This window comes from Paroedura picta, chromosome 9 (genome assembly GCF_049243985.1).
Source record: "Paroedura picta isolate Pp20150507F chromosome 9, Ppicta_v3.0, whole genome shotgun sequence".
NCBI lineage: Eukaryota > Metazoa > Chordata > Lepidosauria > Squamata > Gekkonidae > Paroedura > Paroedura picta.
Window position 1 is genome coordinate 1,469,868 of NC_135377.1, and position 13,868 is coordinate 1,483,735.

The window sequence follows — 13,868 nt, forward strand, 5'->3', positions numbered from 1 at the left end:
CGGAGGGAAGGAGGCTTTGCCGAGGCAGAGGGACGGATTCCCTCCCTTCCGCCCCCCCAAGGAAAGGCGCAGGTCTGCCCAGGGGGCGTCCAAAGGCAGGGGGGGTCCCCCTTGGCAGCCACCCCCCCCCCACTGGCCACTCAGCCGTGCCTGGGCTGGGTTGCTTTGGCACTTCGCCTTCCTGCCTGCTCTGCTGCTGGCTTGCGCTGGCCTTGCGGGGGGGGGGGGGGCTGGAGTGCGACGCTTGAGCCCCTCGGCCACAGGAGCCGCACCGTGAAGGAAGCCGAAGCAGAGCCCTCGTCCGTGTCTTTATTGGACTTTTACCTCTCCACACCCCAAAAGACTCACCCTGGAAGCCCCTCGGAGCGGACTCCAACAGGAGGGTTTCCTGGGCCGGCACAGGACCGGACGCCTCCCTCCCCGGCGTGCTTGGAGAGACGGGTGCCGATCCCCCCACCCACGGAGGAGCTGAGTTCAAGGTCCTGGCGCTCCACTGGGGGCTTCCAAGGCCACACGGCCAGGATGGCGCTTCCTGCCCCCTGAGCCCAGGCCGTTCTCTCCCCCCCCCTCTCATGGGGGGGGTGCAGCAGGTGCCCGAGGCGTCCGCTCTCTGGGGATCAGCTTCCCGCTGGGCTTGCGTGCAGCGTGTACAAGACCGAGGTGGAGGAGAGGGCGAGGAAGACCCAGAAGGAGACGGCGAAGCCCAGCCGGTCCACCAGGCTGCCCACCAGGGTGCTGAAGAGCAGCTTGCCCAAGACTTCAAGCGTGGCCAGGAAGCTGTAGTGGGTGGCCTGCGGGAGGAGGAACGGGCGGTCATGAGCACAGCAGGCGGCGGTCAAGGGTGGGCAGAGCTGTTCTCTAGGGCTGGCAACTCGCTGCTGGGGAGATTCCGGGAGATTTGGGGGGTGGCCAAAACCTCCTTAGGATAGGCTGCCCTAGAGCAGGGGTGGCCAAACGGTGGCTCTCCAGATGTCCATGGACTACACTTCCCATGAGCCCCTGTTGTCAGGCCTGATGGGTGGCGGGGCTGGGACTTCCGCCAAGCATGTTTTCTCTAAATTGGAGGAAGAACTTCCTAAGGGTGTGTCCAATGCTGGGACAGACTCCCTGGGATTCTCCTGTCCTTTGCGGCCGTTCCCTATCGATTGGATGACAGCCGTGCTTCCTGCGTGGCCTGGGAGTTGGACTAGATGACCCTGGGGGCTCCCTTCCCGCCCTGAGATTAGATCCACACAACCACGGCCTCCTCACCATTGGCGCAGGGCCTTACCTGCATGCTCTCCTCCGCCTTTTGGGTGCAGCGCATCATGATGCTGAAGGTGAGGGTGGTCAGCACCCCAGCCAGGAAGTGCTGAGTGCAGATGCTCAACACGGCCGCCACTGCAGCAAAAGAGGGAGAAAGGCGGGGGGGGGGGGCTCAGCCCGCCTGGAGGCGGCAAGTGGGGAAAGGCCTGGGATGGCTTGTGCCGCCCTCCCTAAAGCGCAAGGGATCTGTAGGGGCAGGCCGTGGGGAGGACCCCTTCTCCCCCAGAGAGCCCTGGCTGCTTAGAGGGCCAGGCCAGGGGGCCGTGTCGTCTTCCTCCGGCTGGATGCTCAGGAGGGCTGGCCTCTGTGGAAGAGGGGCCAGGAGAGCGGCACACACCCTGCGTCCTGCTCTTGTGGAGCTCACCCTCAAACGCAAGCACTTGGTCTCTGTAGACGGCCGTCAGCAGCGTCTGGAAGAGCAGGCCGCAGATCCGCAGCCCCAGCAAGGCCTTCAGCAGCGCCAGCGGGTGCCTGGCAGAACAAGGGCCGGGGCTTCAGGCAGGGCAGAGCAGGGCAGAACCTCCCTGTCCACCCAGGTGACTTGTCCCACCTGGAGAGCCAGCTTCTCCTACTGTACACCCCTTGCAAGCAGAGATTTTGGGAAGTTCTTTACGATGAGCCCAGTCACTCTTGGTTCACAAAGCTTGCTCCTGCTTTTTCACGCTTTGTTGTGGGGGAAGAATGGGAAGTTTGGGGCCAGCACACGGGGGGGCGGAGGGGGGGGCATCGCTGCAGCTTTTGCCCTACAAACGGGGGAAGCTCCCGCACTGCATCTGTGGGGTCTGCAGCTCTGCTGAGGACTGAGCTTGGGGTCTGAGGAGGGCCGGAGCTTTCAGTGTACTCGAATGGCAGATCCCGCCTTCCGGATCCGTCCGTTTAAACTGGAACCGACCAACAGGGTGCCCTGCAGGAAGATCCACTGTATCCCTGCATGTGTACGTTGGGCTTTTTTGGGAGGGGGGTGGGGGGGGGGTTTCCACCGGTTCCGATCAGCACTTCTTGTCCCATGCTGATAATAATAAGCAGCTCAGGTCGCTACCGATCTCCGTGCCCCCCCTGAACCCATGGATACAGCAGTGTGGGAAAGGGGGCCCACATCCCTGCCCCTAGAAGGGAGCCTCTCGGGGATGAGAACTAGCAATACGCTTTTGTGTGCCTGCCCACTGCCCCAGAGCGAAGCTTTGGTGGCCTTCAAGGGGCCCTTCCACTCAGACTCTGCCCGACTTCCTTGGATCCGTCTCCCAGGGTGGTGGTCCGTTCCACTCATGAGCTTCCACCACTGCTATAGCATTCAGAGGGCTTCTAGGATCATGAGCCACGTGGGACGATTTATCGCAGAATTTATACAGAAATGGAGTGTGGTCACATCCAGTGACCTCATTTCCAGTGGTGAATGGCTCTTGGGGACGTGGCAGGGAGGTGTGGCATCCCTCCCAGACCCTGGGAACGGGGAAGTGGCACAGAGAAAAGGAAAGTGGGTCGTGTAGAAGAGCACAGTCTCCCGCTGACCAGAAGCCCCAGTCAGAACCCTTCGGTGATCCATTACCTCTGCTTGGACATCAGATGGCCACCCAGTGAGGAGCCAGCAATGGAGAAGACCATGGCCACGATCCCGTTCCAGAAGCCGAGCTTCTGCGGAGAGAAGCTGTGGTCCAAGAGGAAGAGGGGGAACATGGAGCTGGCCCCGTGTTCACCTGCAAGGGGAGAGGAAGCCCTGCTAGAGTGGCCGGCCTCCTCATGGGGCCTGCAGGTCTTCTGGGATTACAACTCCTATCCAGACTTCAGAGACCGGTTCCCCTGGAAGGGGCGGCCAAACTGCAGCTCCCCAGATGTCCATGGACTACAGTTCCCATGAGCCCCTGCCACTCCATGGACATCTGGACAGCCACTGCTGGCAGGGGCTCATGGGAATTGTAGTCTATGGACATCTGGAGACTCACAGCTTGGTCACCCCTGGCCCGAGACAAAATGGATGCTATGGCATTATGCCAGCTGAGATCCCCCCCCCCCCATTCACTCTCCCCAGATTCCAAACCTCCAGGAATTTCCCAACCCAGAGTCGGCAGCCCTAGGGCCAGCTCCCCCCCCCCAAGTCTGCTCACAAACAGAAGTAGAGCCCCCCAGGCAGGGGCTGCAGGGAGGGAGGGTTTTCTTTCTGTGACCAAGTAACCAGTTCTCCCCTTGAAAGGTGTGGGAGAGGAGGAAGAGAATCCCAGGCCTGGCCCAACTCTAAGAAATGCCCCCCCCCCAGCCAACTCAGGATGTGCTCCACGCAGGGAGTGTTTCAGGTGGGGGTGCATCAAAACGCAGCACCCGAACTGCCAGCTGCCGTAGCAGGATCCCAGGAGCCGTCCGAAGCAGAGTCAGATTTAACTTTGCACCAGATGGCTCTGTAAAATCCTGCAGTTTCCACTGGTGACTTTTCAGCCACCATGACCGGGACGCTGTTCATGACACACTGCTAGAACACAAACACACGGAAAGCTGCCCATCTGCTCCATCAAGGTCAGTATTGCCCACTCAGACCGGCAGCTGCTCTCCAGGGTCTCAGGCCGAGGCCTTTCCCATCCCCTCCTCCCTGGCCCTTTTAACTGGAGACGCAGCCGGGAATTGAGCCCGGGACCTTCTGCAGGTCCAGATGCCACTGAGCCACGCCCCCTTCCGTTGCCACCACAGATAAATATTGGCTCTCTACCCAGAGAGACTTACCTAACTTATAGATGAGCACAAAGCCCGCCATCCACGGGGTCCCCGGGACCTGGAGCAGGCCCCGCAGGATTCGCCAGGGGTTGAGAGTCCGGCTCCTGGCCCAGCTGTCCTGCCCGGGGCTCCTCAGCCTCAGGTCCGAGCGCCAGGTGTACAGAATGGCCAGCAGGTAGAGGGCGGCCAGGGACCAGAAGAGCGGCCCCCAGCCCAAGAGGTGGAGGACCGAGAGGAGGCCCCCTCCTGCCAAGACCGAGCCCAGCTTGTACGCCACGACCTGGATGGTGTTGCCGTAGCCCACCTCCTCCGGCCCCAGGAGCTGGACGGCCATCCCGTCCACCGCCACGTCTTGGAGGGAGGCAAAGAGGTTCATGGAGAGCAGGGCGGCGGCCACGGGGAGGAGCTGGGCCTCTGGACTCAGGGTGGAGCAGGCCAGGCAGGCCAGCCCCAAGCCCCCCAGGCTGAGCAGCAGCCAGGTCTTCTGGGTCAGGTACTGGTCCACTAGGGGGGCCCACAAGACCTTGAGCACCCAGGGCACGTAGAGCACCTTGGCCAGGCTGATGGTGGTCAAGGACAGGCCCACCAGGCGGAAGTAGACGGGCAGCAGCCCGGACTGAAGCCCGTAGGGGATCCCTTGCACAAAGTACAGCACCCCCAGCAGAGCATACTTGCGGTTCATCCTTCAGCAGGCGGCCATCAACCTGGAAGGAATACAGACAGAGGCAGCATGAGGGCAAGGGAAGAGGGCTGTGGCTCAGTGGCTCGGCAGGCAGAAGGCCCCCGCTTCAATCCCCAGCAGCAGCTCCCGTTGAAGGGACCAGGCAGGAGGGGATGGGGAAGACCTCTGCCTGAGACCCTGGAGAGCGGCTGCCAGCCTGAGTGGACAGTGCTGACTTAGATGGACCAGCCTGCGGGAGGAAGGGCTAGGGTCTACTGTAGGATTGCCAGCTCTGGGCTGGGAAATTTCTGGAGATTTTTTGGGCAGAGCCTCGGAAGGGATCTGAGCAACAGGGGAAGTGATGATGGAGGGAATTCAGAAGCTGGGTTTGGAAGGGTCTCCCGGCACCAGCTCCTTCTGCTCTTGAAGAAGGCAGGAAAGCAAAAGAGCAGGTTGACAAAGGCTTTCACAGCTGGACTCAACTGGCTGCTGTGGGTTTTCTGGGCTGTGTGGCTAAAGTGGTCTGGTGGTTTCAGTCTGTGACGTTTCGCCAGTAACTGTGGCTGGTATCTCTCTGTGCCAAAGTGGGGAATGTGAGAACAGTTGCTGGACATCTTATTTACTTCTCTCTGTGTGTAACACATCACATTACTGTCTTATTTGGGAATCTCCCAGGAGATGGAGTGGAACTTGGAAGCACTTTCCCTTTGTCTTGGGGGAGTTCACTAGCAAGTCCTAGGAAGTATTTTCCTGTGTCTGAATGGAGTTCATTAGAAAGTCCACTAGTCAAGGTTTTACCTGTCTTATCTGATGAACCATAGCCATGTGTTTTTAGAATCCCATTTGAGAGTCCAAAGAGGTTCCCCTCGACCCCACATTCTCCAGGTTCCTCCCCATACATCTCCAGCTATTTCCCAATCCAGGGCTTGGAGGATCGTCTCTCTCTGTAGGTCTCCAGAAAATGTCATTAGCAAACTCAACGGGTGTCTTAATTCTTCGGTCCACTCCAGCCTGATTTCGGGTGATTCATTGCCTTATCTCCCCTCTGCCACCACCCAGATAAAAGGAGGGACTCTTGCGCATTTGGGGTCTTTCAAATAACGTAAGCTGGTCTGGGAATACTTTTAAGTTAAGTAGGTCCGGCTGTCAACAGGAAGGGCTTCTAGCCTTCCACAGGCCCTTTCCTTGCTGTCAGAGCACTGCTGGTTATTAAAGCAGCTTCTTCTTTAATACAGGATATTTTATGCATACCAAACATGCAGAACCCAAATGGCAGCAATTACGTGCTGCTCTGCTCTCCTGGACGCAATTATAGCTGGAGTGTGGAGAGGACGGGTGGTCTTTCCCCCAAACAGCTGACATCACTCCCTCCAGTTTATCCTCATAACAACCCTGCAAGGTGGGCTTGGCAGAAAGTGACTGGCCAAAAGCCATTCAGAACGCTGCTACACATGTTCATTAGCAGCAGAACAAGGAGACCAAGAAACTTCCATGCTGGGTAGAGGCTTTCATGTAGAGGCTTTCATGTGCTCATGCACCCTTCGTCAGGTGCACTGAATCACACCTCCTCAATGCATCTGAAGAATAGTGCGTGCACAAGAAGACTTATGCCCAGGAGGAAACTTCAAGGGGGCTCAAAGTTTGTTCTGTTGCTTCAGACCAACACGGCCGCCCACCTGAACCTAACTCCCTTTGCAGTTTATTCTGCCAGTAGCAGAGCCTGTCTGGGGAGGGGCTCAGGGGCAGAGCATCTGCTTTTGCAGACAGGCCCTGGTTCAACCCCTGGCGGCTAAAGGGACCGGGCAGGAGGCGATGTTAAAGTCCTAAGCCAGAGATCCTGGAGCGCGGCTGCCGGTCTGAGTGGGCAGCACTGACTGTAATGACCCCGAGGTCTGATTCAGAAGGCAGCTGCACGTGCTCCTGGCTCACCAAACAGCCCTGCGTTGATGTTGAGAAATAGGACCCGGCCAGAACTTGCGTAAACTAACAGGCGGGGCGAGAACAGTCTGAGCAGGAAGGTGGGTGGCTGCAGATGCAGCAGCACCCTTGTGGCTGCCATAGCCGGCCAGTCCCTGCCTGTTGCACCATCCAGCAGCTGCCCCGGCCTGCAGATTATATCCATTTATTCCGTGTCATCCTCTTGGACGAGAGAGCTCAGCAATGAATAAGCAAAGCAATCCTTGTCCAGGATGGGAAGCAGGGCTGGGAGAGCTGCGTTCAAATGGAGCTCACAGGGTGGCCTTGGCCCACTCGCTCTCTGATCCTGACCCGCCATGCAGGGTTGTTGTTATGACTGCCATCGCTGTATTCCTATTTGAGCCAAGGCCCGAGTTCGAAGTCTTGCCCTTTAATGCCCTAATAAGGCAATGAATAAGTGGACAGATGAATAAGCCCAAGGGGGGGGGGGGGAGGGAGCGGCAGGAAGGCCCCTGGAGCTCCTTCCAGGGATGCCATCCTCCCGGTGGGGCCTGGGGACCCCTGCCATTCAGGCCCACCCCCAGGCGGAAGGGCTCAGCTCCCCGGCCCGGGGGGAAGCGGCTGCTCGGGAGGGGGCCCTCGAGGCGTCGCACCCCGCGGAGGTCCCTCCCCGCCCACTCCCGGCTGCCCCCAAAGTCTCCCGGGACCTCCCAGCCCAGAGATGGCAACCGAGGCACCCTACCCTCGTGACACGTGACCCGCGCCGGCGGTTGCGCGGCAACCCCTCCTTCCCCGACTCACGCCTCGGCTTCCGGCCGCCGCCAGGGGGCGCTCTCGCTCGCCCAAGGCCAAGGGGGCGGCCAGGGCTTCGGGCCTCTTCTCCGCGGGGCCGGCCCCGCCTCCCGCCGCGCTCCACGCACACCTCACTTCCGGCTCCGCTAGCCGCGGCTCGGCGCGAGTTCCTCTCGGGTTCGCCCTCTCCTGCCCCGCAAATGGAGGCGGCCCGAGCAGCTTCGGCCGAGAGCCGGAAGTCGTATCGGCGGACAGGGGTAGGAGGCTGAAGCCGCTTCGGCCTTGTTGGCTCCCTCGGGCGGCTGTGATAGGCCAGCGCCCCGCCTATGAGACAGCACTTCCGCCCGGGGCCCCAAAGGGATGGACCCACTGAGGGCCGGGCGGAAGTGGACAACTTCGCCGGCTGAAGCAGCGGCTGTGTGGGCAACTTCTGGCGGAAAGGCGGGACTAGAGGCGAGGCCAAGGCTGCGGCTCTGATTGGGGAGCCACGCCCGGCGGGCGGGGCCTCCGCTGTCCCGACACGCCCACGAGGTCGTTTTCCTGCCGCCTTCGGCGCAAGCGGCGCTCCAGCCCTCGCTTTAGCCAGGCTGGCCCAGCAGCAGCAGTAGCAGCCGAGCCGAGCCGAGCCGAGCCGAGCCGAGCCGAGCCGAGCCGAGCCGAGCCGAGCCGAGCCGGGGGGGGGGCGGCTGGTTCCCGCTTGGAAGGGAGGCTGCCCAGGGCAAAGGCGGCTGCAGCTGGCCTGGTTCCCGCATCGGCTCTTCCTGGCCAAGAGGCCCCTGGTCTCCACGCCCTGGTTGTAACATCTGAACAGGAGGCTAGCAGGGTGCCCCACTCCCCAGCCCACCCTCCTCTGGCGCTGCCCAGCTCACCCCCTGCCTCTTTGGCATAGGTGACTCATCACATTAAAGGTATCCCCTGTGCAAGCACCGAGTCATGTCTGACCCTTGGGGTGACGCCCTCCAGCGTTTTCATGGCAGACTCAATACGGGGTGGTTTGCCAGTGCCTTCCCCAGTCATCACCGTTTACCCCCCAGCAAGCTGGGTACTCATTTTAGGATGGAAGGCTGAGTCAACCTTGAGCCGGCTGCTGGGATTGAACTCCCAGCCTCATTGACAGAGCTTTCAGACTCCATGTCGGCTGCCTTACCACTCTGCACCACAAGAGGCTCTCTTATCACATTAAGGTATAACAAAATCAGAGTCCCAATAGCACCTTTAAGACTAACAAAGATTTATTCAAGGCGTGAGCTTGCTGGTCTTAAGGTGCTCTTGGACTCTGATTTTGTTGGGCTACTTCAGACCAACACGGCTACCCTCTTGCATCTATCCCACGTTAAGGTGTGTTAATTATAAAATAAACATATTTTATATACATGAAAAGAGACACATCAGTGCTAGGCTCAGGCAGATTGACAGTGTAGGATAAACTTAATCGTACAATAGGAACAATCCTCATTGTATGAAAGGCAGGCTGGAAGACCCCTCCCCACCCAGCCTGACACACATGAAGCAGAGGTAAAGGCAGCTGCCTAAATTGGGGGCCAGTGAAGCAGTCTAAATGGGGACGGTTTCCAGCAGTGGTACCGACTTGACTGCTCACCTTTTCCTTCCAGACAGCCAGGCAGGCCCCAGTTAGGAGGCTTGGAAATGTCCCTCAGCACCAGGCTTTCCCTGTTGCCAAAAACCCAATCTTCCTCTCTCCCCCCCCCCCCAGTACCTGAAGGTGGAAGGGAAGGCATTCAGGAGCTACATTTAGCTGGGAGATTACTTTCAATCAGTCAAGTCAGTTAGTCAGTAACCTTTTATTGGCATAAAAGATTATTTTGGATTATAAAAAAATATTAAGAATCTTTAAGAAAGAAAGTTAGAAAAGGAATTCTTAGAACCCTCCCTTGAGTTAAAGAGTCCTTTATCAGGACAGTTCAATAAAATAACAGTAATTAAAATAGGGAGTTATCTACAATGGGCAGCATGCCATAGGTCCTTCTGGCCAGCAGTTATACTTTCCTCTGCAGGGGTGGCCAAACTGGCTGTCCAGAAGTCCTGACCCACCTCACAGGGTTGTAGTTCATGGACACGTGGGAGGGCCAGAGTATGGCCACCCTTGCATCTAACGCAAGAGATTAAAAGAGCCTCAAGGACTCCCTTGTATCAGAGGAACTTTGCACTGCACTGTGGGGAACATACTACCATTAACAGAATGGATCCTGCCCAATAAGTCCACAGATTTGGAAATAAAAACAAACAAATCATGTGCTCCCTGGCAATCAAAAGTTCCCCAAACTCCTGCACAGAGAAGTTCTGAGAAGCCCAAGGTAAACTTCAGGCTGGGGGGCAGCCCATGCAATCCCGTGAGTACAGTTGTGGGCTGGCATGCAGTCTGTTCCATTCCTTGGTTAGACAAGCTGCTCCCAGGCCTGAGGAGAAACTGATGCTCCAGGCACCTGTCTCTTGAGGATGTGTCTTTGGCAATGGGGGTGTGTCCAATGCAAGTTCAGTTCATTTCCAGCGGATGATCTCTTCCGTGGCCAAGCGCATGATCTTGTTGAAGTCAAAGTGGATGTACTTCCTCCAGAAACGCCGATCTCTGCCATAAACCTGTGCAGGATAACGTGGACTCCCTATCCAGAGAGGGAGGAAAACTAGTCAGGCGTAACATCCTTTGGGTCCCAGAAGCAGCCCACAGGCAAAGCCAGAATGGGAAGGGTTCTAATTTCTGCCTTCTGGTGCCTGGGCCTGCCGCTCTGGACAACAGAGCAAAGGGAACATATTTCTCAATTCCAATCTGGAGCAGATATCTTTTATGAAAGTGGCCACAGACAACTCATTTATTGAGATTTTTAAAAATGATTTTCTCGCTCAAAAACATTGCTAACCTGCACACCCCACTAAAAAGTGCCTGAGGGGACTCACACAGGTGAATGTCTTTAAAAAAATCAGCATCTGACTACAAGTAATGAAGACACATGAAGAGTCCAGCCAAGGTGGAGCCGAGTGGCTGCAGTGTCACAGCCCCCACTGGTCAGATAGCCCAGGGGCTGAGAGACGGCAAGAGAGCAGCACCCTTACCAATGCCGTGCAGCACCCTGGCCACGGCTCTCCCGGAGAACTTCTCGTCTTGCCGGATGGACAGGAAGTGGCGGATGTCGGCTCGGATCTGCTCCTCCCAGTCCAGGAGCTGCAATTGAGGGGCAGAGTCCAGGAGAAACGGTTATGTGCACAGTTATAGTTGCACGAGGCGAGTGACTGCCGGCTTCTTCAGCTGGGATTGCAACCTTCTGGACGAGATCTGCACAGACGGCCGGGAGCTGCTTCTCAGGACTTTGAGTAGAGCGGCCTGATCCTTTGCTCACCCTCCACTCGGCCTCAGTGCCTGCCTCTAACCTTACTCTGCAGGCGTGGCCCTTGACCGTATGAGGCTGCCTCATACCTTGAGCCATCTTTGCCTCCTCGGACTGGGTAGCTCTCTAAAATCTCAGGCAAGATCCCTTTTGAACAGGAGACACCTGAGACCGAACCTAGGAGATTCTGCATGCAAAGGACCTACCTTGCTGTGTCCCATCTCCTCAAACAAACAGGGGAGAACAAGAGTCAGGTTGGAACGCAAGTCCCCTACTCCTGAGTAATTCACTAATGAAAATGATACGGCAGCGCACCATTTACATGAGCACATGTGCATGAGTGTTGGCTACGCACCCTCCCTCTCAGGGAGGAGTTGGCAGAACCTGCTCAAGCTCAGAAGGGTTATGAAAACCAAGTCACTGTTTGTGCTGAAGTGCCCAGCACCTCATCTCTTGGAAGCTCAGCAAGGCCCTGGTTAGTCCTTGGGTGGAAGAGCACCACAGAAATCCAGGGTTCCTATGCAGAGGCAGGCAATGGCCAACCCCCCTCTTGCCTTGAAAACTCTGCAGGATTCCCATAAGTCAGCTCCAAATCGACAGCTCTTTCCACCGCCAGACTGGGGCCTGGAAAGCTACTGTCTGTGTACGAGCCCTTAGCCAAACTAGGATGGCTTCCCAGAAGATCTGCCAGTTTGACTCCAACCTGTGAAGCCAGAGGAGGAGTAAAGACAGGATCGTACTCACTTTAATGTCCTGGAGGCTCTCAATGCCCTGCTCTTGGTCCTGGGACCCAGGATCTGGCTCCTCTGGCATCATCTCCTTCTCAAAATAATCCATCAGCAGGGCCTTCAGGCGGGAGCTCCTCTCCTCATCACCACTGTCAGAGCACAAGGCAACGGACCGGAAAGCCACGCTGCCCAACAACACAAAAGGCATGAGAAATGGAGAGAGGCTGGAATCGCCAGCCCTTCAAAGCTTGTGGCCACCTTTGGAATTCTGACATGTAAACTGGCTGCCCTCATTTGCCCTCAGTCCGGCATTGAGGATCCCTGTGCTTGGTGGCAGCTCCTGACAAAGCGGCATTTGTAAAGATCAGTCAATCAGATCTCCAGTGGCCAATCAGAAGCCTTGCTTGGCAAACGCCCAGCCCAGCCGAGCATCTCATGGACCAAAGAGAGATTAAGGAGAGAGATGGGGGGGGGGCGATATACCTGCTCTTTACTAGCTTTGCTTCCAATCGCCTTCCCTTTCTCTCCCCACTAATGACACCCTGTGAGAACTGGGTCTGGCCCAGGGCTACCCAGCTAGCTGCATGTGGAAGAGGAGGGGGAAGCAAAACCAGCTCTCCAGATTATTTATATATTTATATTTGTGTCCCGCCACTCTCACATAGTGGCTCGTGGCAGAGAACAACGATTCCCCATAAAACCCCAACAATCCTAACAACCCGTATTACAACCCCCCCCCCCTGCTAGCAACGTCACCCCACTTTCCTCGCTCACAGACGACAGAGTTAATCTCCAGGGCGGCACACCTCGGTGGCTGGTGACCTGACTAGCACAGGGCAGGGCCCAGTTCTTACCCACCCTGGCCTCAATCATAGACCCGGCGGAAAACTTCCTCCATACAGGCCCTGCGGAACTGAGAAAGTTCTGCCAGGACCCTCAGCTGTCCTGGGAGCTCCTTCCACCAGGTTGGGGCCTGGACCAAAAGGTCCCTGGCCCTCGTTGAGGCCAGCTGAACCTCCCTTGGACCAGGAGCCTCCAACAGATTTGCACCCTCACAGTGGTGGGCATACGGGGACAGGCAGTCTTGCAGATATGTGGGGCCCAGACTGTGGATGGCCAGAAAGGTAAAAACCAAAACCTTGAACCTGATCTGGGCAGCAGCCAGAAGTCAATGCAGCTGCCTCGGCACTGGCTGCATGTGAGCCCTCCACGGTGTTCCTGTACCCTAGCAGCCGCGTTTTGCACCAGCTGCAATTTCTGGGTCAGAGACAAGGGAAGGCCAGTGTAGAGCGAGTTGCAGAAATCAGATCTGATGGTGACCATTGCATGGATGACTGTGGCCTAGCAATCCAGGGACAGAAAGGGTGCTAGCAGTCCCGATTGGCACAGATTAGAGGCCACTGCTCTCACCCAGGACACCAGGCTGGCTCTCCTTTGCCAAACTGGCCTGCGAAGGGGAAGGCCCGCAGAGGCCACTGTCAAGACACGCAGGTGCTCCTTGGCAACCACCCACCTCTGGAAACCGTGGAAGCAAAGCTGGAGCTGGCGGAGGGCAGCCTTTTCACGGCCGGTGACTCGGCGGTGCAGGAAGTCACACACGGAGTCCAGCTCCTGATCGGTGAGGTCGCCGGAGGAGCGCAGGCAGAAGGAGAGCTCGCTGAACTCCACCAGGACCCTGCTCTTCCCAGACACGGAGGTACCTGTGCCGGGGCAGAGGGGAGGAAGGGGGTCTTTGCACCTGTGACCCCGGAGCTCAGCTGCGTCCAGCTGCCACTTTTTAACCACAGGCTTGATTTACATGTAATGCTGGACGAAGCAACAGAACTCACCCACATCACCCCCTTCCTGATCCTTTTAACTAGAGATTGAGCCTGGGACCTTCTGCTTGCCAGAGAGCTGCTCTGCCAGTGAGCCACAGCCCTTCCCCATGCCCACACTGCCTGGTTGAAGCTGGTCCGTCACTTGTACAAAGCAGCGGCCTGGGCTACTCAAGCAGATCGGCAGACCCCCCCCCGACCCCCAAGCCTTGTTTCCTGCCCTCTTCCTGATCCACATTTGCATGTCAGCTCAGGCACCCCCGACATCCCACCCACAGAAGCCCTTCTCTCTGCCATTCCTATCAGCATGTGCCCCCCCCCCCCCCATTCAGTTACCGTTCTGTTGCGGCATGGTCCACTGCAGCTGGCGGAGAGCGCGTTTCACGGGCAGGGCCTCCCAGCCCATGGAGTCGGCCAGCTCGATGACATCAAACTCCACGGAGCTGGCCTGCGCAAGATCGATCCCTCTGAGGCGCTGCTGGGCCAGGCAGACCACCAGCGGGGGGCACCTGGGGCGGCAGGGAGGGAGGTCTTGGCTGGGCAACTCCGGGCATGGGGAGAGAGAGAGAGAAGGAATCCTCCCCAGATATGATCAAAGCTCAGCATG

The 13,868-nt window shown here is 57.7% G+C and overlaps 2 protein-coding genes across 5 annotated transcripts in view; both read right to left on the bottom strand.

Annotated features, from left to right (window-relative positions):
- Window positions 1-295: 295 nt before the first annotated feature.
- On the bottom strand, window positions 296-7,628 carry SLC33A2 (solute carrier family 33 member 2). 2 transcript variants are annotated; one of them, XM_077351298.1, is made up of 6 exons: window positions 7,385-7,628; window positions 4,015-4,709; window positions 2,852-2,999; window positions 1,670-1,776; window positions 1,271-1,380; window positions 296-791 (listed from the first exon to the last, which is right to left on the bottom strand). In XM_077351298.1, the coding sequence occupies exons 2-6, from the start codon at window positions 4,685-4,687 to the stop codon at window positions 618-620; spliced, it is 1,212 nt and encodes a 403-aa protein (XP_077207413.1). In that variant the 5' UTR covers window positions 4,688-4,709; window positions 7,385-7,628; the 3' UTR covers window positions 296-617. The 2 variants fall into 2 exon arrangements, with proteins under 2 accessions (XP_077207413.1, XP_077207412.1); XM_077351297.1 differs by having other exon boundaries at window positions 7,326-7,628.
- A 1,530-nt stretch (window positions 7,629-9,158) lies between these two features.
- RECQL4 (RecQ like helicase 4) overlaps window positions 9,159-13,868 on the bottom strand; it is a 30,178-nt gene continuing 25,468 nt past the window's right edge. For all 3 annotated transcript variants that reach the window (XM_077351301.1, XM_077351299.1, XM_077351300.1), the window contains exons 21-25: window positions 13,598-13,770; window positions 12,958-13,144; window positions 11,461-11,629; window positions 10,445-10,553; window positions 9,159-9,996 (exon numbers count right to left, since the gene is read on the bottom strand). In XM_077351301.1, coding sequence (XP_077207416.1) covers window positions 9,875-9,996; window positions 10,445-10,553; window positions 11,461-11,629; window positions 12,958-13,144; window positions 13,598-13,770 — 760 coding nt within the window. In that variant the 3' untranslated portion in view covers window positions 9,159-9,874. The remainder of the gene's footprint in view (window positions 9,997-10,444; window positions 10,554-11,460; window positions 11,630-12,957; window positions 13,145-13,597; window positions 13,771-13,868) is intronic.